This window comes from Centrocercus urophasianus, unplaced genomic scaffold, assembly GCF_019232065.1.
Source record: "Centrocercus urophasianus isolate 14NV4802_14NV808 unplaced genomic scaffold, USGS_Curo_1.0 seq_23, whole genome shotgun sequence".
NCBI classification, from domain to species: Eukaryota; Metazoa; Chordata; class Aves; order Galliformes; family Phasianidae; genus Centrocercus; species Centrocercus urophasianus.
Window position 1 is genome coordinate 16303575 of NW_024884789.1, and position 24880 is coordinate 16328454.

At 41.7% G+C, this 24880-nt stretch overlaps 2 protein-coding genes across 6 annotated transcripts; one reads left to right on the top strand and one right to left on the bottom strand.

Annotated features, from left to right (window-relative positions):
• The first annotated feature begins 968 nt into the window (after nt 1–968).
• Nucleotides 969–18568, top strand: CHRNA5 (cholinergic receptor nicotinic alpha 5 subunit). Of its 4 annotated transcripts, none has more exons than XM_042824121.1 (7): nt 969–1055; nt 2620–2770; nt 10302–10453; nt 10876–10920; nt 12106–12215; nt 12944–13775; nt 15714–18568. In XM_042824121.1, exons 2-7 carry the CDS (start codon nt 2752–2754, stop codon nt 15873–15875), a joined length of 1320 nt encoding a protein of 439 aa, XP_042680055.1. In that variant the 5' UTR covers nt 969–1055; nt 2620–2751; the 3' UTR covers nt 15876–18568. The 4 variants fall into 4 exon arrangements, with proteins under 4 accessions (XP_042680055.1, XP_042680054.1, XP_042680056.1 ...); XM_042824120.1 differs by having other exon boundaries at nt 2638–2770; XM_042824122.1 differs by lacking the exons at nt 969–1055; nt 2620–2770 and adding an exon at nt 4717–4860.
• On the bottom strand, nt 17553–24122 carry CHRNA3 (cholinergic receptor nicotinic alpha 3 subunit). 2 transcript variants are annotated; one of them, XM_042824117.1, is made up of 6 exons: nt 24026–24122; nt 22644–22783; nt 22529–22558; nt 21488–21597; nt 19116–20127; nt 17553–18497 (listed from the first exon to the last, which is right to left on the bottom strand). In XM_042824117.1, the coding sequence occupies exons 1-6, from the start codon at nt 24078–24080 to the stop codon at nt 18369–18371; spliced, it is 1476 nt and encodes a 491-aa protein (XP_042680051.1). In that variant the 5' UTR covers nt 24081–24122; the 3' UTR covers nt 17553–18368. The 2 variants fall into 2 exon arrangements, with proteins under 2 accessions (XP_042680051.1, XP_042680050.1); XM_042824116.1 differs by having other exon boundaries at nt 22529–22573.
• Between the last annotated feature and the right edge of the window lie 758 nt (nt 24123–24880).

Below are 24880 nucleotides of genomic sequence, written 5' to 3' on the forward strand. Positions count from 1 at the left end.
TTCAAATGTGGAATAGCATTCGTGGTCATTTCACAAATACCAAAATAGAACATATTGGCATGCCAAGCTTCAATTTTGGCCAGCTTCCTTCTGTAGCAGGCTGTATCTTGGTCATGCAAGCAGTAGTGTGTTGATCATGCCCTGTAGCAAATGTGTTCCATTTAGCATAACCTTGAATGAGTGCCTGCTTTCGAAGAAATCAATCATACAATGCTAGCTATATACACACAAATTAGGAAGACACTTCACAAAGGCCACATTGAAATGATGCCCTATCTTGTCTGAGTGCAAACAGTTAAAGAGAATAGTGTGCAGTTCTAAAGCTACATTGATTATTCTACATTTTATCCTGAAAGGCTCTAGGCGTGTTTTATGTTCTGTAGCTGAGTGTTGCTTACACTTCCCCAAAGAATTCAGTTCCCTTGTCTGTCAAACAACAGTAGAGAACAAAGTAGTGAACCACTTGAGAAATCATAGTGCATGTACATGAATTAGAAATCAGAATAATTTCTGTTTGGTTTGTCCCTATGCTGAATGCAAAAAAATGAAGATCTAGTTCCAAAAAAAGCAACACGAAGTTTGCAGAGGAAATGTAAACAAGTAACTCATAATTCTTTTATGCTCTTTCAGTTGTATTAAATAAAAAAAGCAGGATGAGAAGCCCTCTTGATTAACATTCTTAATTGAGAAGCCCTATCTGCTGAAATTCAAACTGTGGGGATGATGATTCAGCCTCGCTACTGACTGGATTTTGTGGGAATGTGTAGAAGCTTTTCACTGTGAAAGATATTGGATGTTTGCAGGATTTAATAAGAGATTTAATAAGACTTTAAGAGACCAGAGTGAATCCATACTGTGTATCTTATTTTTAACCAACCCCAGACATTTTTGGCTGGTAAAATTTCATTATCAGTCTCAACAAAACCCTTTTTTTTTTTTTTTTTTTTTTATCTCATTGCTCTAAGATTCAGTGTTGAGAACAGAGGAAGGAGTCTGGATTCAGCTGTCTGTGGATGTACTGCATTCACGTTGGCCACAGCTGTTTGCGTAGCGAGGTAAGGGTGATGTGGTTCTATGTATGCAGCCACAGGACCTGCTTATGAATTCTCTAAGTCTCAGTGCAGAGCAATTGTTTCAATTGCTTTAGTCTTCTGTAATTAATACTTTGTCAGTATTTAAGTTTTGTAGCTAGTAAGGTTAGACTGAGGGTTTTTTTGCACCTTGTGCAATACTAGACCTTTTCTTTTAGGTCATAACCTAGGAATGATAGTGTAAAAAGTCCTGAATAGTTGCACCAACATGCAGGGAGTAAGATTTAATCTCCATGACAAAGGACTATAAATACCTCAAGCTCCATTTCTATGTAGAGAATTTAGCATGCAGTCCTCTTATAATTCATTTAAGATATTAGAGAATACCAGCATCTCTTGCAGATTTCTGAATCACTGATATCCATGATGATGGCTGTTTCATAATGCTTGGAATATGCCTGAAAAGCAGCAGTGCTGACACAGAGGTTCTTTCCAACTGGTCAAAGATCACTTAAATTACAGCAGACTCCAGCAGTGCTTTCTGTCTTCTAGAAATGCATTACAGCATTTAAGTCAGGGTTCATCAATGTGTGCACTTCACACAAGGAGTCTTGGTGTAGTAGTAGAAGTATTGCCAGGTAGTTTATAGATTTATGAAGATATTGTTTCTTAAATGTTGCTGTTTCTAAGGAAGAGAGGTAAAAAGCACATATGGATCTTTGTTTCAAGAATTACCAATGCTATTTCTTTGCCTGACTGCTTCATTCCCTGGTGAAAGGGGAACTTCTCAGATTCTGCAATAATTAAAAGCTGGGATGTTTTACATTTTCTGATCTCTACAACGTTATGTGTGGAGGTGTTGTGCTAAGCTGTGTAGCTACACATAACTCATAAGACCAGAGAATTAATTCTGGTGAGGCATTTGAGTTATCTTTGCTGATCAGAATGATTTTCCTCTTTTTTTTTTTTTTTTAATTTATGTATTATTTGGGTGTGCTTGGTGCTAGCATGGAGTTTACCAGGTATTGCGTTAGTATTTCAGATATTTAGTTACTGCCATGGATTAGGTGTTATTTTGACACCAGAGCTTCATGTGGTCCCAAGGAAGGTGACAGATCTTTCAGATTAGGTAAAAGTATTTACTTGCAATGGTTTGCCCAACATGATGTTAGTAAACTTAAAGACTGGAGAGTTTACGTCTCACTGGGATGCACAATAGAACTTGCCAGGACAGGTACTCACAAATAGGTTGTCCTAATAAATGGTCGTGTGTTTTGTTATTCTAGGTAGCTTCAGAGATAATGAAAGTTAAACAAAGAAAAAATAAATAAATTCTAATGACAATTCTTTTCAAATGAAGAGCAGATACCTTGTAGGATTGTTACCTGTGTGATTTACCACACTGTGCTCTGAAACACAGAAGGTTACTTCAGATGCAAGTCCCTGCTCATCCCGTTATTTTGTTTTACATACTTAAAAAAGCACACAAGGTGATAAAGGATGTGTTAAATTTGGCTGCTGCTGCTTTTTTGTTCTCAAACCACTTATTTATTCTTTCAGTTCAGATTCTTAAAACTGGGGATAATAGTTCTCTACTGTGTTGTAGGAGTATATTCACTCATAAGGATTGCATGTATGTTAATGTCACGGTTTTGGAAGGCACAGAGCTGTATGTGATGCACTGATAACACATCCAAGTGCATACAAGACATCCAAGTCCATGGTGTTAACACGCTCAGGTACGTCACACAAAAGAGAAATGTACCTTCAGAATACTGAGGGACTTTTTAAATGTCTTCTGTGTTCTTCAAGGAAGGCTTCCTAGACAGCTTTTGTGCAGTAAAAGTTGTCCTTGTTTTCAGGTTTTAACTGTAGTCATTTCTATTACAATAAGAAAAACTGCTAGAATATTTCATCTGTGAGAACTGAGTACCCTTCAGTGGCTCTATAGCTCTCTGCTTTCAGCAGGAGAAAATTCAGCTTCTCAGACGTTTTTCAAAAGATTTTTTACAAAGAGAACAGAGCAGTTTGCTGGTTTTATCTGTGATTAGTTTGGCGTTTGGTTTTCCAGTTCAAGCTCTCCGCAGTGCCCAGTGAAAGCTGCCATCAGCCAATTTGCTGGGGATTCACATACTTCAGTGGAGACCTTCAGCTGTCAGCTCCTGCTGAGAGAGGCCCAGGCAGTTCTCTTGTAACTGTTTCAGTCTCACTTAGCAATAAATATTAAGCTTAGCATGCTACTGTCAGTATTAACATTTTGCTCCAAGCCCAAACGAGAAGAAAAAAAAAAAGGTTTATTGTTTAGTAGTCTTTTCTATACCAGTAATAATACAGCAAAATTGCCAGATGATCTACATAAAATATTTAGACAAAGTTTGGGCATGCAGTGCAGACAATTCAATCCTTTTATATCTTCCAGCATCTGTTTGGTCAGGCTGGGACACAGCTGCAAACAAATTCACGGTTATGTAATAAATCCAGTTAGCTACGTCCTGCACTTTGGAGTGGCAGCTATGTTTAGCTCTGTTAACTGAACGTGGCTCTGAAATGCGTTTACCACCATGCTCATATGCTGATAATAGAAATACAGACTTTATGTGGTAACCTCAGGTCAGGAGCAGCAGGTGCAGTGCAGTAAGGGAGCGCTCATCACAATAGATTTGTAATTCCAGTTGAAGCAATGCCCAGTAATTTTTGGAGCACACGGAAAACATCCAAACTCCACTGCAACAGGAAAGAATACAACATTGGTGGGTTTGGTTGTTGGGAAGGTTGCTTGTTTGATTTCCATGCCACGCTTTGGGCTTTCGTTTATTCTCCATCTTGTGCTGACCATTGCCTGTGCACCGAGCACTTCACAATAAGAGCCACACGCTGGATGTTTTGATGGTGGAGGGCATGCAGCATGCAGCCAGATTCTCAATATGAGGAATGCTTACTGCAGAGCATTGCGATCGATGCTGTGTGCTGGGAGGAACTCCTGTGTAAGCAGCCCTCCTTCCACCCTGACTGCAGTATGTCTGTCACACAGCCCAGTGACACACGCAGCCCAAGCACAGATGCAGGACAGGCAGACAATAAGAAATACAAGAGTTCAGCAACTCAGAGTGGGTCTGATGCTGAAGTACCCGTGTTGGTCGTTGAACATAATAGCCTCGTCATTTTTGTACAGCATGAATACTTGAAGGAGAGAATTCTGTTGTGGTTATACGTTGCCGCTTTCAGTAAGGCTCATTCCAGGACCTACAAATGCTGGTCATTTTTTCAGAGTGGAGGAGGTCCCTCGTTGTGCAGTGCTGTGCAGAGCTGCTCAGCCCATCTCCCACAGCTTTCCTCTCTAAATGTACAAATCTTCACGGTGTGTTCCATGTGAGCACGGCTCGCTTCGTGCCAGCTGCTTCCAGTGCTGCCGATGCTGTGCACACTCTGTGTATTAACATTACGGCCATTGAGGAAAAAATATCACTAATCACTGATATTTCACAGTTGGTGCATTTAAAGTTATCCCTTCACACAGCTTTCTGGTTACCAGGTATTGAGAATAGGTCCTGGAAGGGGCTTTTATTATATGCATTAGCTACCCGCGGCAGGTGGAATTATCTTAGGTCTTTTTTCAGCTTGCATCAATTAATTTGTTTTGAGACTAAAAGTTCCAAACCATTCTGACTCAGAAACTGTAACTCCGTGTGGAAGAGCGGTCAGACAGCGCCGGCTCGGAGCTCCCCCTCAGCAGCAGCGCTCCTCCCGCACAGCCGAGAGCACAGCCGACACCCCCGAACCCCAGCGGGGCTGCGGAGCACCGGCCCGGGCCGCTGCCCTGAGGGAGGCGGTGAGTGAGGGAGTGAGGGCGGGCAGCCACGGCGGCTCCCGCCCCTCGCGCCCCTCGGCCGCTCCGCGCGGGGCGTGGTCAGCGCCTCCCGCCGGCAGCGGCGCCCCGTGCCCGCCGCGGGGCTCGGAGGCGGCGGGGCCATGGCCGAGCCGAGAGCCGAGCTGCGCTGCTGCCGCCCCCTGCTTCTTCTCCTCGCCTGCCTCTTCGCTCCCGTCCTCGGGAAGCCCGGAGCCGGCCCCGCCGTCCGCGCCTCTCAGGCGGGTAAGGCGCTCGGCGGGGGTACCGCTCGGCCCCGGGGCCGCAGCCCGGCTCTGGGCTGAGGGGGGAGCGCTGCGGTCACTCCGCGGTGCGGAGGGGCGCGGGGCGGCGCGTTGTCTCTCGGAGTTGAGGAGCGGCCGCCTGACGGCCCGCTGCGGGCGCGGCACGGGCTGAGGGGTGCGAGGCAGCGCGCGAGGGCGGGAAACGAAGCTTGGAGGAGCAAAATCGATGTTCATTCAAGGAATTATTGATCGAGAAATATTTCTAAGTGCTTTATGGGCGCGTTGCTAAGGCTTCTGCCAGAAAGAATGATAATCTGGGAGTCGCAGTATACGAGCGGGAGGGAAATTAACGGAAGATAAAGTTGGCTTTTCTGAAAGCTCAAAGTTTAGGAAATAGCCCTACGTAGGGTGTAAGGGAACTGGATTGCATCGCCCTCTTGCTTTTAATTCAGCATGCACAATTGCAATCTGTTACTGCTAAATGTGACTGAAAAGGTTATTCTGTAACACAGAATTTGGAAACGCAGCATTTTCCATCGCAGCAGAAGACTGTGAAGATCTCTGCTGCGACCTGAGCTTCTTCCTGACAGCAGAAAGCCACGCGCCTTCCCCTCGCAAAGGGGATCTTGGCATTTATTTATTTCCGCCTCTCTTTTCCTCTTTCTGTTTTCTTTGGTGATTCTTAGAATGCTTCTGCAATGCACACCCTCTAGATTAGGTCTGTACAAGCAAACAGTTTGCCTGTGGAGGTTCTGTGCACTTGCTCATCCTCGCACTCCTTGCAGAGCGCAGAGGGCTGCCTGCCACCCCCGTGCTTTTATCGTACAACCCACAGTGCGGATGTTTGGAGCAAAAACAGGGCTCCGAACAGGCAGCCCGAAGGTGATTGTATCTATTTCCTGATGAACTGCAGGCTGCGTGACAGTATAGCATGCTGCTGTCGTTATAAAATTTGTACATGCACTCATTAGTATGAGCAGTAATTATCCCTTGATGCTAAGCTCTTAGGGGACTGTCTAGTTATACTTTCCAATTATCAAGCTGAAAACTTTGATCTTTTAAATTCAAGTGAGCGTAAGAACTGTTTTCCCTGCTTTCTACACGCAGATGTCGAGCCGTTGTTCATACTGGTTAAGGCTAAGCAGCGTTGCAGTTGGAAATCTCTGACAGTTTCATGTCTGCAATACGTCACTCTGCTCTGCTGCTGGCTGGCACGATACTGCTGTGCTGGGGGAGAGCAAATAGCAATGCTTCAAATGACTTGAGCAGCCTGAAATAAATGGAAATATGTACAAGTTCTTGCAACACAGGTCTGTCTTGGTTGTACTCTTAACCTTGGAGGTATCTAGATATCCTCTGACGAAACTGAAGACCGTGCAGCAACTTGTGATCACTTTAAGGAATAGAGGGATTTGTCGTTGTGTTACATGTATCTTCCGATTAATGAAGCAGTGGCAGGGGGTTCTCTCTCCGTGTTGAGCGTTCTTTATATGTTTTTATTTATATTTTTAAGATCTGTACAGTTAATATTGAAAGTACTCTTCCTTTACTTTTTCCTGTCTGTGCAATAATACTGTGGCTTGCTCTTAAAATTGTCACCAGCTCCCAGCGTAGTCTGATGTGACCAGATCTGCTCGGGGAATTCAGAAGACAATTACCAATGCTCGGTGTAGAAAATTCAGAGTTTATAGGAAAGATGGAAAATTTAAATATATTTCCATTGAAATGACCATGGGACGGTTGTAGAATATGATACAAAGTGTTTCCACTGCACGTATAGCCTTCAAAGTGCTTCCTTCATTATAAATTATGTGAAAGACACTGAAAATAAGAGTATTGTCGTAATAAAAGTGCAAGTGTACCCAAGCAGGTGTGCTGTGTTAATGCCACTCCCTGGTATGCAGGCAAGCTGTTGGGTGTGCTGCAGTTTGTAGCAGGCAGATTTATGGATAGCAGGCTGTACACTGCACTAGAATACCATTAAAGAAGCAAGTTTTAATTATAAAATACGGATATATGGCCATGATGATTATCCTTTATAGTGTTCTTTCTCATTGTAGTGATATTAAATAAGAAACCTCTGCTAGAGATTCTGAATTATAATATTAGACTTCTAAGAAGCCCCCTGCGCCATGGATCTCTTCTCGAAAAGCATCAAGTAGTGATCCAGTTGTTTCTGTTACTAATTGCATTTCCTACTTAATTTTTAACCCATTGTAGCCCTGTCAAAAGTATGCTCCCACTGCATCCATGTTCTTAAGGTAATGATACAAAAAATGAGCGCTCTTGGCATAGAAATGATTGTCTGTGATTGCAGAATTCAAATTTTGGCCATTTCCTGATCTGATTTTTTAATTTTGTCCTGTACACAAAATCACACGGAGGAAGACTGAGTGGAGAGAGCTTTGGGTGCAAACTGAAGTAAGTGTTGCCTCCAGGATTTATCACTGTAGAGCGCAGCTACCTGCGGTTCAGGCTGCAGAAGTTATTGAGCTCCACCTGGCTGAAGCCACACAGGTGCAGGCATGCTTAGAGTGGCCCTTGAGGAGCTGAAAACCCACTTCAGTGTGAGGCTTGTTCTCCACTTTGCTAATCCTTTCCGTAGGTTTAACTTCTTCTTGCTCTTTTCCAGTGGTGTAGCCTCCTCCAAGTGCGTGCTGCCTTGCTGCCAGCTGTATTTCACCTCTTTTGCTCTCTTCTGTACCTTTTTTTCTGCTAACCACCACCATCTTCAGATTGTTTTAATTAGTGCTAACACTGATAAACAACGGTTGCACACTCGGTAATTTTTAAAGCATGCAAATACACAAAGAAGAGTAATTGAATGCATGCAGTCCATGCAGTGGATGAGCTGTGTGTCCTATTAAATAACATGCAGAAAGATGAGGGGCTTGTTTTATTTTTGCCCACTCTTCAGACCTTGTTACTGCCTCCAACCTCCTTCTGGATATAACCTCCTCTTACAGCTTATTTAGTAAGCAGAAAAGAGAGCAAGAAGCATGAAAACGTGTGGATATTTCCATGAGAGAGAGGAAAATAGCGATAATTAGTTGAATTATGCTGTTAGTAAATATGGTAATCTCATTAAATCAGTGAGTATGGTGTAGGTCTGAGCATGAGGTGTTTGAAAACCTTGCTCTGAAGCGTGGCAAAGTGGTAAGGGCACACATCCCCTTTTAGCTCAGCGTAAGAGAAGCTGCATCTGCAAGTGGTGTGTACCTGGAGGGTGCTGTGTTGGTGCACAGGAGGTCGTCTTACAGGAGCACAGAGACTGTGACAGTGCAACTCTGCCTCTGCATTGCTTCAAGGTCAATTAATGCTCACAAATTGTTCACAAAATTCGGTAGCGTTGGAACTTTAACAGGAAAATGCAATTAATGCTCATACAAAAATCATGTGTTTATGAAACATTAGGCTGGAATGTACACAAAACTATTCATCATTGAGGAAATAGGGATATAGAAACAGAGAAATTGAGTTGTGTCTTCGGGAAGTGTTCTCTCAGATGTCTGTAATCAGCAGGGCTTGGCAAATCCGTGTGCAGTTAGGAACGGGAAAAAGCCCTTGGCTAACGAGGTTGCATTGAGCTTAAATATCAGTAAGAATTCCTAACAGTGGTTCTGCTGCACTGTTCTGACCAGCAGTGCTGACCGAGGTGGAGAAATTCCCTCGTGGTCAGGCCCTCAAAGCACAGCAGAGCGCTGCGATGGGTGGGAGGAAACCAAAAGCTGCGATGCTGTGCTTGTCTGGGCTGGGTGCAGCCGCAGGCAGGGAGCTTTGGTGCATTTCAGTTGGTGTCTTCAGCCCAGCCAAGTCTGCCACAAATGCAAGCCCTTCAAATTGTTGACCCAGGTGGTGTTGAAATGAGTGACAGGCAAACATCGTGCTACCTGCGCTGACCACAGCCCCGCAATCTTAGGCAATAAACTTTAAATAGAGATCTCTGATGTTGCTTTTAATTGATCCTTTTGTTTCCTTTGTCTTCTTTCACAAGAAAGGTTAAACAGTCATTTTCCTGCAAGCACCGTTCACTACTTCATGTCTTCTGTGGCGTGCACTAAATTCACCTCCTTGCCAAGCAAAATAATATTAATCTTTTAAATCTCTCCTCGCGTGCATGTCTGCCTCTGGTTTTAATCTGTTTATGCCATTCTGTGGTGCTTTCCTATTTTCGATGCATCTTTTTTTAGATGGATACTGTTAGTGAGCACATCACTTCTAGAAAGGTCGTGCCATAGCTTTTTGTTATAGTGCATTAAAAAGAGATGTTTGTGAACATCTTTGGGTTACTTTGTCCCTTAGCCTGACTATAATAATTATGAAGTCTTTCTTTTGCAGTAGTTTCAGTGAGTTGAAATCCCATCAGTGAGCAGCAAGCTCCTTCTTGTGTTCTGCTGGTCTGTGTGATCTCCTGGGTCATCGTTTGTTGTTTTCCAAAGCTCTTCCAAACATTCCATTCTCCAGGGAGGTGGGAGGAGACATTTTAATTTGCTGTTCTTTGTTAACTGTACAAAGTCTTTGTCTGTGTAGGTCATCAGTCAGTCTCCAGGCACTGAAATGGATCCCTGAGCACTCTGAAAATGAAGTGACTGACTGCATGCTATTACTTAAAAATAAAGGTGCCTTCCTGTCTATAGAAAAACAGAGGATTTAGTGATAGACACATTAGCACATGTCTAGAAAATAATAAAGATGTGGGGAAAAGTACTTTACAAGTACTGCAGAGCTTAGTGTGGCATGGGCACAAATGTTAGAAGAAGCAAGGTGGAGACAGCTACATTTCAAACAGGAGCAGAAGCTCTGCAGTGTACTGAAGGCCTATGTGCTGGTTTTTAAAAGTGCCACTTTGGTTTAGAACAATAGAACTTCAACTCCTCATAGGTAAGTTTTGAGTTTTAGAGATTTCCATGGTTGCATAGTGCCTGGTAAGTGCTATGAGTCAAATGACATGAGTGCATTTTGCCTCTGTTATTAGTAGTAGTAAAAGTATCTTCATTTCTTGAGCAGTAAACATGCTGGCAGTACTGAGGGGCCAATACAGCCAGGTCGTTTTGTAACATTCTGACACAGCCGTGGCCATGCTTCTAGATGGAGGGGGATGAGAAACTTATTACTACCTGAGCGTATGCACACAGATGTACTCGTTTAAATCACTGTTAATAAGTTGCTGTTATTGTGCAGGTGTATCTGAACCTTCTTTTATTGCCAAGAGTGAAGATCGTTTGTTTAAACGTTTATTTGAAGACTATCAAAGATGGGTTCGTCCAGTGGAACACTTGAATGATACGATAAAAATCAAGTTTGGTCTTGCAATCTCTCAGCTGGTAGATGTGGTACGTACAGTAAATAAGCTTGTTTCTTTTATTTTACTTTTTCTCCCAAAACTTATTCTCTTCAAATTCTTCTCAAATCGAATCAGTTGGTTTTTCCACTTGGAGTTTTTCCTCCACAGGTTTCTTGTTCCGTCATGTTTCCATAGCAGAACAGTAAGAGTGCATGAAATACAGTCACATGAAAAAAAGGAAGAGAGGAAAGAATCACAGGAGGGGGAAAATACTGCTTTTTAAGCAGTTGAATAATATAAGGACATAACTGTTGTGGTTTAAAAGTTCTCCTAAAAGTGTATTAGCAAAGACTGGAATGGTTTAGGGGTGCTTTCTGTTTTTTACATCGCAAACTTGCATCAACTGTAGCACTTAGTTACTATGTGCAATGCAATTTTTTTGTTTTAATAAAATACATTTCATTTTTATAGGATGAGAAGAATCAGCTGATGACCACAAATGTCTGGCTGAAACAGGTGTGTGTAAAAGAGCAGTGAACTCTGAGGTTTCAGAACTGCAAATTGAAAATTGGATGCAACTTTCCTAAATATCTGTTCACTCAGACGCTGTAGTTCTTTCTTACTTCACGTAGTTTGTTTACATTGAAAGGATGAATTGTTACAAAATTCAGTTTAAAAAAATGAAATATGTTTTTAAAATGTGCCATATAAAAATAATTTTGAGGCTGCATTGAATGGCTGCTGAGTAGACCAAGGTGTGTGTTATCACCATGATGAAAATCACTGCCTCTGTACAACAGGTTTTCTTTCGAGAGCTGTGTTAAGAGGAGTATGAAGGGTTTGTGTATATTGTTATGTATTTGTTTTAAGATATTTCTCTTGTCAGGTGTTCAGTGAATAACTACCACTGAAGTTTTCAATTTCAGACCTGTATGTACTTGCTATAAAAAGCTGATTTTGCTCATCACAGCATTTGTTTATGGGCAAGAGGCAGCTACAGGCTTGATAATAATCTAAATCCCATGCTAAACTTAGTGGCCACTATTAGCCTGTGAAATGCTTCTCACAAATCATTCTTAATTTAACTTAGAGAAGTGGTTGCAGGCTCTAATTGTATTTGCTGCCTTACTGAATTATTTTTATTTTGGCTATTTTTTTTTTTCTGGTTCTTTCCATTCTCTTCTCTCCAATGACTGTAAGTTCAGGCGTTTATTTTCAAGAAAACTGTATTACTACTTAGCAAGCAGAACTTACTGCAGTTAAGTCAGCTCAAATGAAATAAGAAATGAAGAATTGAAGAAGAAATGAAATAAGAACTGACCTGAATGTATTTACAATTCTCTCTGATGAAAAATGCAGGTTTCTGAGCATTTGCCCCTCTAGAGCTTTTAGTTCAAATATAAAATACTATCTCTAATACTTTTACTTGTGTAAACATGCTCTGAAAAAAGATTTTAATACTGTGAGGTCTGTATCAAAATAGTGTCAAATGGCTCTTATCATAAAAAACAAATGCTGGACAATGTCCTTAGTTGTCTGTTCAGCAAATTCAGTGTTGTATATGAAGTTCAGAAAACTTACAGAAGTGTGATGCATTTGTTTGCTAATTTTAAGTTGCCTGTACGTCTATGTTTATCTGATCACGTCCTGCTTAAATAAACTCCACCTTTATTATGATTTCTACACCTCTTGCATCTACAGGAATGGATAGATGTAAAATTAAGATGGAACCCTGAAGAGTATGCTGGAATAACATCTATTCGTGTCCCATCGGATTCTATTTGGATCCCAGACATTGTGTTATATGACAAGTAAGATTTTAATCTTTTTATATAGAACACCTTTTCCTCTTGCTAACGTGACTCTCCAACCTGCTTGTAGGAGGCTTCTTGTACGTAGTATGTGGATGTACGTTTAGTACATTAAGAATTAGCAGTAAGTTTGTTCCTTCAAGAATTGATGAACCCCAGAGGAAATAAGTTTTGAATGAACCTTTCTAATCAATTCAGGTGCACATGCAACACTTCTAACATTTTCTGGCTTGGTGAGTCAAGAGAGACTGATTATAATTTCAAGCTTGGAAGTGGAGCACAAGTGGAGTGGTTGTTTTTTTCCCCCAATTATTGTGATTTCTCCAGATTTAGAAGTATTTGTGCTGTATTACCAATAGAAACATCAGGGTTTGGTCAGGCTGCCAAAGGTCAGGATTTCCACAGTCCCTTGCTTGAATCATCAGGGCTGCTGTAAATTGTACAGATCTTTTAATGGCTTGACAATGTTCTTCACTTTTGTGAAGGTAATTAACTGTGTGAGATTCAGGTTAAAAAACAAAACCAGAACAAACAACAAAAACCACCCCCCCAAAAAAACCAAACCTATAAACCAACAAACCCCCCAGGAAATCAACCAACCACAAGAAGTAAACTGTGAACACAGCACGATACAAAACTGTGGCAGTGAAAGGGGAGAAAGAAGGAGCAAACAGCTGAAACAACAATAACAAAACATCTCTTCCTCCACATATCTCTTTTTCTTTCAGTGCAGATGGACGTTTTGAGGGGACGTCTACTAAAACTGTGGTAAAATATGATGGCACCATTGCTTGGACTCCACCAGCAAATTACAAAAGTTCTTGTACTATTGATGTAACCTTCTTTCCCTTTGACCTCCAAAACTGCTCTATGAAATTTGGTTCCTGGACTTACGATGGCTCCCAAGTTGATATAATTTTAGAAGATTATGATGTTGACAAAAGAGACTTTTTTGATAATGGAGAATGGGAAATAGTGACTGCAACAGGGAGCAAAGGAAATAGAACTGATGGATGCTGCTGGTATCCCTTTGTTACATATTCGTTTATAATTAGACGTTTACCTCTTTTTTACACGTTGTTTCTCATCATTCCTTGCATTGGACTTTCTTTTCTAACTGTCCTCGTCTTCTATCTTCCTTCAAATGAAGGTGAAAAAATTTCCCTTTGCACTTCAGTCCTGGTATCTCTGACTGTTTTCCTTCTTGTCATTGAAGAGATTATTCCATCGTCTTCTAAAGTTATCCCACTTATAGGAGAATACTTGGTGTTTACTATGATATTTGTGACACTGTCCATCGTGATAACTGTCTTTGCTATCAATATTCATCACCGCTCTTCGTCTACACACAACGCCATGGCACCTTGGGTTCGCAAGATATTTCTTCACAAACTTCCCAAGCTGCTTTGCATGAGAAGTCATGTAGATAGATACTTTGCTCAGAAGGAGGAAAAAGGAAATACGAGTGGATCAGAGTCATCCAGAAACACCTTGGAAGCTGCTCTAGACTCTATCCGGTATATCACAAGGCATGTTATGAAGGAGAATGAAGTTCGTGAGGTGGGTGTTCTAGTCGTATTAAACTCATTTTGTTAAAAGTGGAAATTAAAAAAAAAAAAACAAGGCAACTTGTTGAAACGAAGCACAACAAGAAAGAGGAATGGTTCACTGTGTGGGCACATTCACTGTGGGCACGTTCACTGTGTGGGCACATTCAGTATGTGCTAGGTTTTCTAGTTTTTATACTTCACTGGAAGTCATACACTTGTTTCTGCTGGAAAGAAGTACAGGTATGCTCCAGCACTGAGCTCCCAGGTTGGTATAATGCCATACATGAACTCCTGACGTATTTATGCTTTCCTATAGAAGCCCATGTTGTTGTTAATCAAATATGCTCAGGGACACACGGCTGTTACAAGAGCATGTACAGTAACTGCTACCTGCAGTGCTGCTGCATGCTGTTTTCATAATGAAAGAAGTAGGTATTTTTCATTTTAGTGTTGTACCCGCAGGCTGCCTGAAAAATATATTTGATTTACAATTCCAGAATAATTCCTGCTAAGCCTTTTTCTTGCATCTTTCATTTCCAAATATAGACAATTTTAAATTCCATAGTTTATATTAGGTTAAATACAGGCTGTCACCACAGATTAATTATTTTGTGCTGAGATCAGACTTTGACTGGATGAGCTCTTGAGTGATCTCTTCTAGCCCTATTATCATTTCCCTTTGACAACTTTTGATACAATTTAAAGGATATTTTTCAGTCTGTGCATTTTCACAGTGAGCTATCCTCAGTGTGGGTGTTTATGCTGTGCAGGTAAGATCGTTACAAATTAGTTTTCCTTCCTTACTTTAAACTAGCACCACTTGTAAAAGTTGCTGAGAGGTATGCACTCCTATGTTAGCCTTGGAGCAAATTAATTCTTCTAATGCAGCTTCTCAGGACTGTGCTCTGATATTATCACAAGGGATCCTGACTGGATTTTGAATACCTACTGTACTGTCAAAATAGGATTCTTGTATATACAGTGCAGAGTATGTCCATGTATATACAGCACTAATAGAATAGTTTGCTTAAAGGTATAGTTTTGAGTAAATTGTGAGTCGATTCTCTTTAATAAATTACTTTATTTGATTGTATGTGGCAAGAGAGATGATAGGTATTTTGTTTTTTAGTCAGTGCAAATCTAAACGCCAGAATTGCACATACAGCAGACTGGGGATTCACTTACATTTTGTTATTTGGCCTCTGGGGAATGCAGGCTTTGACTGCAGAAAGATTTTAGCCTTGGTTGTTGAAAAAAAATTTACACAGCTGGTGTTGTAGCCTTGCCTTGCAGGATGCAGCAGGCCTGGGAAATGCAGGTAGCTCCAATTGAAACGAAAGTTGCTTTTTTGGCAGTTTTAATTTGCTTGCATGATTATATCAGCTGTACTTGCATTACTTGCAAAACTGTCTGTAGACATAAATAATCCTATCAAAAAGGGAAACGGTCTTGAAAGCACTGTGAGTGTTCTACCTGGTGTGTAATTCCATGCACTAGTTGTCACAGTTCTCAGATGTTGTGTGTAATGTAGAGCTGCTGTCTGATGCTAATTGTTTGCAACTTTAGCATCTAGCTTCTGCCTGGGAGTCCTACTCTGTGGTGAGGCTGTGGCATGAATCCTAAATCCTCCAGTATGTTATTAAATTGCATACTGATTTTCTCTCTATACAACTGAGGATGTTCTATGCTCATTGGGGTCAACTGGTCCACTAAAATTTAGCATTTGAGCTGCATATTTTACTGGTCTACATAGAGAGAAGTGTTTTCCTGCTGTGGGTCACAGTGTGATTTATTAATATGTGTATATATTGAAAAGGAGGGGGTAATCAAGTTGACCTGCCTAGGAGGGGGAGGAAAATATGAAGTGATTAATTATTGCAGAGTCTGATGCTGTATTTTCACCCGCTCTTGCACATACTGGACAGCTCTTATGTTCTTTGTTTTTTAGGTTGTTGAAGACTGGAAATTTATTGCTCAGGTGCTTGATCGAATGTTCTTATGGGCCTTTCTTCTGGTTTCAATAATTGGATCACTTGTGTTATTTATTCCTGTTATTCATAAATGGGCAAGTATAATAGTACCTGTGCATATAGGCAGTACAAATACATAAGATATTTTTGGATCTCCTGCTAACATCATTCTAAAAAGGTTTGGTAGTATTAAGTTTCCATGCATGTTCTTTGTAGGCACGTTTCTGATAGGAAAAAAAAATACAGTCCTAAACTTAACAATTGTGATGTTAAAGCATGGCACATGGGACTCACAGAAGTCAATTTGCTTAGTGCCAGTCCATTAAGATACTTGGACATCAGGTCAAAATCAAAGACCTTTGCAAATATCTGCATGTGTGTGTTAGGAGCAGCACATACTGACACCTACTGAGAAGGAGAAGGATTGAGATTTCTTAATGAAGATCACTGTAGTCCCATTATTAAGTTACTATGGGAAATATTATATTTATTGTTAAATTTTTGCAGATGCTTGCACAATAGAGTTGTATTTCATCTTATTATATTATGCAAATGAGAACTTGTATCTACACATGTAAATGAAAAATTATAATAGAAACATCACTTGAACTTCCTTTCTTTTCAGCAGACCAATAAACAGAGCATTCTGACTGCGTTATGCCTCCATAAATTTTCAGTGGCATTTGCTGCTGAACTTAAAATCTTGTTAATTCTACCATACTAATGTGACCCTGTGATATACTGAGCCTTAAAATGCTTACAGGATACGTGAGTATTGACATCTCTGTGTCAGCTGTATCTCATATATGTATATTTAAAATTAACAATTAATGATAATAAAATTATTTACTCTAAACTATATTAATTAAATAATGGGTGTTAATTTTCAAATTGATTCCAGTGCTGCTATTCTTAAAAGTTTTATTTCTGGCAGAGACTCTAGAAGAGAATGTTTTTCCTACACGTTAGGTTTTGTCAGTTTCTTTGTTCCTTCACAACACAGCTGATTCCAGCAGGGCTCATGTGCAGCCTTTCAAGTCCCCTGCACAGGGAAGTGATGCCAACTAATCTGTAAAAACCTGCTGTTATTTTTTACCAAGTTATAAATAATTCTGGTTGAAAAAGAAACTGCTCTTCCTCTTCAGTTCCACAATTCCATCTAGCATTAGATATCAGTATTTTCTGCTTTCCCATCATAATTTATTTTAAAAGTGAATTTGCAGTCTGATTTAATCCATTAGTACAGCAACTTTTTCAGTATCGCTAATATTAATGCATCAGAAACTGTGTGTGAAAATTGCAGAAAAGCTTTGGGCATCTTGTTTCCTTTCCAAGAGCAAAGTTTCTTTTTGTAGTCCTCCTTAGCTTTGAATTACTTACTACAGTTTACCCTTACAAAGGTAACAAAGGAAAGGAAAACAAAGCAAGGATATTAGCCATGTATCTTTTTAGCTCCCCTCCTGCACCTTGTTCAATAATGTCTGAAGACTCTTAATTATATCATAGGGTAATTGGCAGTGTGGCCAACGGAGTTCCAGCCTTTATACTAGTAACTAACAATTTCTGTAAATGCATGAAGTTCCTTCAGTCGTTTCTTTAATCAGATCACGATGTCTGTGGATGAAAAAGATATGCTGGAACCCTCGGGGTTTTCAGCTCATCCTCAGGTGTGTGTGAAACGAAATTATTTTCAATAGACTCAGAAGCATGGGCCTTTACTTATGTAACTCCTTTCTGAATGTGCTGAGATGTAACTACTGTAGTTTTGTCTCTTGGTCAAAATAAATGAAAGAAAATCCCAATTTTCAACAGCTTGATTCTCTTTATTTTTATAAATGTTACCTCATTTGACAGCGCTGTCTCTAAAAAGTTTCCAGTTTGGTACAGAGAGAACAATTTATATATTTACAAAACATCTCATTAGAGTATTTTTGTTGTACTGTTTATCCAAGCTCTCAAATCATCTTGTTATTATTTAAAACAAAAGGCATACCTAAGACATAATTTTAGCATACTTTACAGGAGTATTTTGTATCCACTTGCCTTCCCTTGTAATAAAACCATCATCTGTTACTCACCTACTATTCCTTTCGTAACAAACCTGCCCACAGACCTTTCTTCCCACACTGAATGGGCTTGTGCACTGGGTGGCAGTGTTCTGTAGCACTTGGTACGTATGCTTCCTCAGCCATTCTGTCCTCATCAGGGCACACGTTGAATTAATATTTCCAAAGGTCCCATCATGTCTGGTGCCAAGTGTCTTCCATTCAACTCTGGTAGCCTGCAGTACTCAACCTGTCTTGATTCTCTGAACATCTGTATAATTTGCAGTTTATCAGCAGCTTCTTAAATAGTTCCTATGAAGTTTAACATACAACCCACATCTTTTCCAGCTATTGTGAAAAGGAGCTGGCAAGCACAGCACATATTACTTGGAGAAAGTTTTAAAATATATATTTTTATCATGTTATCACATTTTTTAATGAAGCCTTCTAGGTCAAGCAAAGTTGAGCCAAGAGAGATCCTTATTCTACTATTGAAACACACAGAAGAGCTATCAGGTGCTGGGGTAAGAGTGCAGAGTTTGGTTGGCACAAGTTTTATTTGATTTCAGAGCATGATGTTTTAAGCTTTTACATGTCATCTCCAGTCATCAAAGGTTGTAAAAACAATCCTGCTGTTCCCAGAATACATACCAGGATGAAAACCCATAGAAAAATACGATCAATTACCATGGCAACATATTTCCAGTCATCCTGAATCTGAAAAATAAATCAAATATTAAGTAGGCATGTTTATTAGATTTTAAAGCATTAGCAATTAGGAATCTTTAACATACTGTGCAAAGAATTTTTTTGAGCTTTCCTGTGTTTATACTGATGAAATCATCTCGAAGCAGCTTTGTTTGAGTATGCTATTTGTGCTAAACCAGAAGCTGCTTCAGATACAAAAAGTTGTTCACCAATTCATCAGACTTCATGGGATACTACTTCTGTATGCCAACACTGACAGTAAAAAGCTTTGTGTTTTCAGGTGATCACAATTAGCCAGAAAAGCTTACTGAAATACACTACTGGTCTTTAAACAGTATGTTGCAGATGAACTGGTGCACAGTTACCTGTGTGTTTGGTATACATTTTGTAGGTAATGCTGAAATTTTATTACATTCTCATGCAAGACGTGTTGTCAAGAAGGAGAACGTTGTGCAAGAGAGCTGCTCCCCAAAATTATCTACATTCAAAGTTGCATGTGTTTGGAACACAGCTTATGTAATTTACTTACACCAAACAGTGCTCTGTGTTGTCATTTGTTTTTTTGTTTTTTCTTCAAAGCAAATTGATCATAAATGCAGTTCGAGTAATAGTAAAATATATTCTTACCTCTTTTGCTTCATTCTGCATTTTCATATTTTCTGCAATGTATTTAACACTTTCAATAGCATCTCTCATTTCTGGTGACAGAACGGAAAATGAAAACAGAGGATCTACAGATTCAGAGCTGGAACTCCTTGTGAGATTGCCACTGAAATCAGAAAACTTCATCCGTTGATACTGGCAACAGCTGCATGCCACGTCTTGACATACAAAGCCATCTTTGCAGCATTTGATTTCAGAGCTGTTGAAGCAATTTAAGTTTGAAAACTCAGAAGTGTAAAGGGGCTTTGGCTTCTGATTATTCTCCTCATCGCTGGTGGGCCTTGTCATAAACATGATCCTGGGAAGTAAGTTCAAGAAGATAGTTCTCACCCACACAGGCATGGTGTGTGTCTTGGGTGTTCTGTAGTGCACGTTTAGAACGAATACTGTAATGACAATAGACAGCGTTACAAATATCATAGTGAAAAGGAGGTACTCCCCAATAAGGGGGATCACCAGGGAGGTCGAAGGTATGGTTTCAGTGATTACAAGAAGAAACACCGTTAAAGACAGAAGGACTGATATACAGAGTGTCACCTTTTCACCGCAGTCTGAGGGCAAATAGAAAACTAAGACAGTCAGAAAAGAAATCAGCAGACATGGAATAATCATGTTGATGGTGTAGAATAAAGGTAAGCGTCTAATGTAAAGAGAGTATGTGATGTCTGTGTAGATCTCTTCACAGCAGTTATATTTAATGTCATGTTTATACCCAGGAGCTTTAATAATGGCCCATTCTCCACTCTCCCAGTAATCTTTCAGGTTCATCGTAGAGCCGATTAAAACCAAGTCAATTTTGGCTTTATCATAAGACCAGGAACCAAACTTCATGGTGCAGTTCTGATAGTCGAATGGGAAGTAGGTTACATCTATTTTACATGAGCTTTTAAATATAGCTGGGGGTATCCAGGTCACATCACCCGTGTACTTCAGTAGGGCCTTTGTCTTGTCATCGACCTGGAAATCTCCAACTGCACTGCAAAGCAAATGAAAATAACATCAGGATGCAACTGATCCAGGTAGTTTCACATTGTCAGTTCATACACATTCAATCTTTAATACGGTTTGTGGAAGCCAGCAGTTCCACATGCGATTCAGCTCCATGTCAGTATGCAGGACTGTCAGTGTTTGTCATAAATTATCACAGTTGAACAGCTTCATAAATTTTGAGGATTTGAAAAAAAAAAAAAAGAGATTCTCTCTTACAGTAATAACATAGTGCAGTCAGTACACAAAACAGCAAATGTGAGACCAAGCATGTCAGAACCCAAGGGCCAGTATCAAGGGATATCTGCAGCACTGATGTTTCCACCTCTTCTGCGGACCATGAAGGCAGTAAGTAGTGTTGAGGTGCATCTTTGCCTGAATTGTGAATTCACTGATGTTTTTTTAAAGTTTTGTATCGCTCTCCTGGTCCCATCCAGCATAGTAAGATCTATGTGACAATTACATTTGTTTATACAAAAAGTAAAACTGAAAATGTAATTTTCTTTCTTATGGCTGCAGTTAGAAAAGCAGCAGTGTCTCTCCTCTCCACAGATTTAGGCTTTGGATCTGTGTAGTGAAACACATCAGACTGAGAGCAGAGGAATCCATTTAATTATGGTTTGGCTCTTCACAGTCATGTTTTAGCTGTTAGCTTTAGCTTTTTAGCTATTAAAGTTTAGCTTTTGTATGCTGCTATAGGAAAGGTGTCAAATTATGAGTTTAGCAGATAGAAAGTTAGAATTAGCTTGTTTGTATGTTTCAGTCTGACTCAGATAAGAAAACTGCAGTACAAGGGAACTTACTGTCATTTCCCTTGTCAGCAGTGTAAAAAACAGTATTAAAACTGGGGTCTTGTGAAGGGAAAAAGTAAACCTCACTTTGGCCTGCCCCCCCCCGCAGTGCTTGCACCTTCAGGTTAGGACCTGGCTCAGCCAGCAATGCTGATGTAGATGGCGTGTAAGTAGCAGAGAGATGGGACATTGGAAAGTAAGCTTTTTCAGCAAGTTCACTGAATTTGTTGGTATTTATTAGTTTTTAAAAAATCAGCAGCAGTTGCTCCTGTAGAACCACAGAATGGTTGGGGTTAGAATGGACCTTAAAGACCATCTAATTCCAAGCCCTTGCCATGGGTCTCAGATAGCTTTCACTGGGTCAGGTTGCTCACAGCCCCATTCAGCCTGGCCTGGAGCACTTCCAAGGATGGGGCACACACACTTTCTCTGGGAAACCTCCAGCATCTCATCACCACCACAGCAAAGAATTCTTGCTTCCATCTCACACAGATCTTCCTTCTTTGAGTTTAGAACTGTTATGACTGAACTAAGAAAACAGGTATGTGGGAGTCTTACTTGTTATATAATACAATATCTGGCTTCCAGATCTGGCCAGAGGGCACTCGGATGAACTCAGCACCTCCATAATCCACTGGATTCCACCGAAGCTTGTAATCATTCCAGATCTAATTACAGAAAAAACGAGTCAGTGCATTAAGTTTGCAAAGAGATCAAAATCCTGTGGGCTAGAGTCAAAACAAGTGCTGTGGGGTGGCTTTTAGGGTTGTTTTGTTTTGGATACGGCCACGATCAGATGTTTCTTAATTGCAAATCCAAGTCAGGTGTCTGTGTGGGTCGGGAGGTGACTCAGTCCCTGTACCAGTGAAACAAGGTGAGAAAGGATGGGAGTAATAACTTAGGCCTCAAAAAGCACTGCCACGCAGTGGAAATGGATTGAGGGGTGGCTGTGTTGCTGTGTGAAAGCACTGAAGGACAGACCCAGGTGGCATTATTCAGTCAAGCGACTGTTCATTAGTGCTCATTAAAACCCAGCTTAGCCAAATTGATGATTAAGATGAAGCTGCCTATTAAGTTGGTTATGCTGACCATCACAGTAAGTAATCGCCTTTTTAACCTATGAAGTTCCTTTTAAGCCAAGGCAGCACTGTCGTGTTGGAGCGTTGTGTGACGAGAGCCCCCCATGCGGAGCCTCCCCTGTGTGCCTTCCTATCCACCATGGCAACATTCTAGAGCGAAACGCGGCGCTCGGGGACGACGCTGAGCGCAGGAGGGTTACTGCTGCAGCTGATCGCCCTCAGTTGAACAGCTGCACCCCGACGTTGGCCCCGTATTTACACGCCGCGTTGGTGCGAGGGGCCAGTGGCAGTTGCATTGGTTGAGGCACGCTCGCCCTAGCGGCGCTCTCACAGGGCCCGAGGCGGGAAAGAGCGCGCCGCGTGCCGAGGTGCTGCCGCGTGCCGCTGGGGGGCAGCAGAGCGCCGGGCAGCAAAGCAGAGCTGAGGGGAACGGCCTGGAGGCTCCGCGCGTGAACCCCGCAACGTTGGGCGGCCGCCTCGTGCCGGGTTCGTCCCGCCGGGTTCGGGGAACGCTACTCACGTGCTTCAGCCACAGGTTGGTCTCCATGATCTGGTTGACTTCGTCCTGTAAAACAAAGGCGTGTCGGGTGCGGGGCCGGCCCTCCCGCGGGCGCCGGGTGGGGCCGAACACTCACCACTTTGACCAGCTGGGACATGGACACCTCGAACTGGATGATGACGGGGTCCGAGATGTTCTTTACCGGGCGGACGAACTGGTTGTAGTTCTTGAAGAGAGCCGCGTACAGCCGGTGCTCGGGCTCGGAGCCGCCGCAGCCTGCGGGGCGAGGCGCAAAGATGTGCTGCATCTGCCCTGCGATACCCCGAGCCGTGCTGATGTACGGCACAGCAACGCGCTGCTGGTGGGGAGGCCGTGCGCGAAGCTGCCCAGCAGCTGTGTGCACCGAGCACAGCCCGGCCGTCAGCGCGGCACCGCTTTCCTTTTAGGAGGCTCTTCCTGAAAGTCTCCTGCCGGCAGCGCGGCTGCCGTGCTCCAAACAGAAGGACCTGTTTTGTGCTGCTTTCTGGGTGTTACGGCATGCTTGTCAAAGGCACAGAGCTAACACCTGCTGAATGAACCCTCTGGACCATAAATCAACAGATATTTGCGAGGACACTTATTATTTTTTCACTCTCCTGGCTAGTATCTTTTGTAAATGAAGCAGAGGTATCCGCAGGTGATGGAGCTGAGGTGTTTAACAGCAGGTGTTGCTTTCTGGTCTTTGTAAGAGCCCTTATCTTCCTGAGACAAGGAAGTTCCCCTCACGTGGAGCTGTATTCAGATAACACTTGGAAGGTGATTTCACTTCTCAGATTAGCGAAATCACTCAAGCCAAGTTGCTAATTGAAAAATGAACATACTTCTTTGATACTTCTGAACTGCCAGCATTGCCCTGGTGGTGGTGTTTTGGTATTTCATCTCCCAAATCAAGGCTTCCTGGAATAAATATTCAATCTCTTAGATAAGTCATGTTAAAGCTAAGTTATAGCAACTCTTTTATGATGGCCAGTCCCAAATTGCCAGCCTTTTGGTGTGCCACCAGCGGTTGGATTAAATCTATTGCCCACTTTATCTCCAGAATGAACGTATTAATGTTTTTTTTTTTTTTTTTTAAATTTAAACACTTGATTTGCAGAGATAAGGCACTGTTCGCAGCACTCATTTAGGACTTTTTAATATTGTCTCTCTTCTAGTCCTTAATTGCTCCACAATATATAAAACCAAGCCTTTACACGTAAGGTGCTTTCTCTTCTCGACATTAACATGGCTTTGTGTGTCTCGTTTGGCATATTGAATCAGGATGACTTAATTACCTCACAAGGAAGAGTTAGAAGCAAAACAAAACAAAAAAGCCCAACAGTGTAACAAACTGTTTAGGTAGGATTCTGCACATTTCATCCCTTAGTTTGGCGTAAGCTTCCACACTTCTTAAAATAAATTGGCACCCAAGCCACCTCCTGCTCACCTCCTCAGTTCCTCCTCTACACACTACAGATAAACAAATTAAGGATCACTCACCTTGAAAGAGGATGCAAACAACAGCAGTTAAGAGGAGAGCGTGTGTGCTCTGCATGGTGCTGTGAATGACAGCCTGGCGACAGAGGCTGCCGGAGATGAGCTGAGCTGCCAGGGTTGGAGGAGCACCGCTCCGCTCCTGTGATGCGTGCAATGCCTGCGAGCAGCAGCACCTCGGCACGGCGCTGCGCAGTGCGCTGCTGGCAGCTGGGCTGGGCTGCCCCCGACCCTGCTCCCCAGGCAGAATCAAGTGCAGACAAATACTGTGGGCAATGAGCGGCGTCCCAGCGTGGGTTAAAGCCCTTGAAATGGTGTGTGGATGAACGAGGTGATTCGGCAGCGCTGAAGATTTTTTCAATCAGCTGCTGTGCAAAATCCTTCTTTGTAAGAAGCTCGTGCCATGTTACTAGGAGAAGTCTAGTTAATGAAAATCTTCCAATTGAATTGTGCTAATGAATATTGGTATTAGGGATGCCTGATTTAGCAGTGATCTGAGATCATGAGACCCAAATTTCCAATTATGCTGTGAATGTTGAAAGTTTTTTCTTGGCTCCGTCTCATCCGTGCAAACACAAGTGCTGGGTGCCTAACTGTAGCCTGCTTCTTCACTGTGAGAAAGGGATGGTGCTGTTCCAAGGAGTAATTCAGCACATACTGGCCTGGAGCACCTCTGCTGTGATGAAAGGTTGAGGGAACTGGGCTTGTTAAGCATGGAGAAGGCTCCAGGGAGACCTCATTGGGGCCTTCCAGTACTTGAAGGGGCATATAAACAGGAGGGGAAACAGCTGTTTATGAGGTAGATAGTGATAGGACAAGGGGGAATGGTTTTAAACTGAGACAGGGGAAGTTTAGGTTGGA

Bases quoted from the DNA above. Each gene is read 5' to 3' on its own strand.
- CHRNA5 (XM_042824119.1), top strand. From the start codon at position 5,001: ATGGCCGAGCCGAGAGCCGAGCTGCGCTGCTGCCGCCCCCTGCTTCTT. The intron at 5,122-10,301 runs GTAAGGCGCTCG...GTTATTGTGCAG, and splicing joins CGTCCGCGCCTCTCAGGCGG to GTGTATCTGAACCTTCTTTT. The intron at 13,776-15,713 runs GTGGGTGTTCTA...TTTGTTTTTTAG, and splicing joins AGGAGAATGAAGTTCGTGAG to GTTGTTGAAGACTGGAAATT.
- CHRNA3 (XM_042824116.1), bottom strand. From the start codon at position 24,080: ATGCAGAGCACACACGCTCTCCTCTTAACTGCTGTTGTTTGCATCCTC. The intron at 22,574-22,643 runs GTGAGTGTTCGG...TTTGTTTTACAG, and splicing joins TGTCCCAGCTGGTCAAAGTG to GACGAAGTCAACCAGATCAT. The intron at 20,128-21,487 runs GTAAGACTCCCA...TTTGCTTTGCAG, and splicing joins GATATTGTATTATATAACAA to TGCAGTTGGAGATTTCCAGG.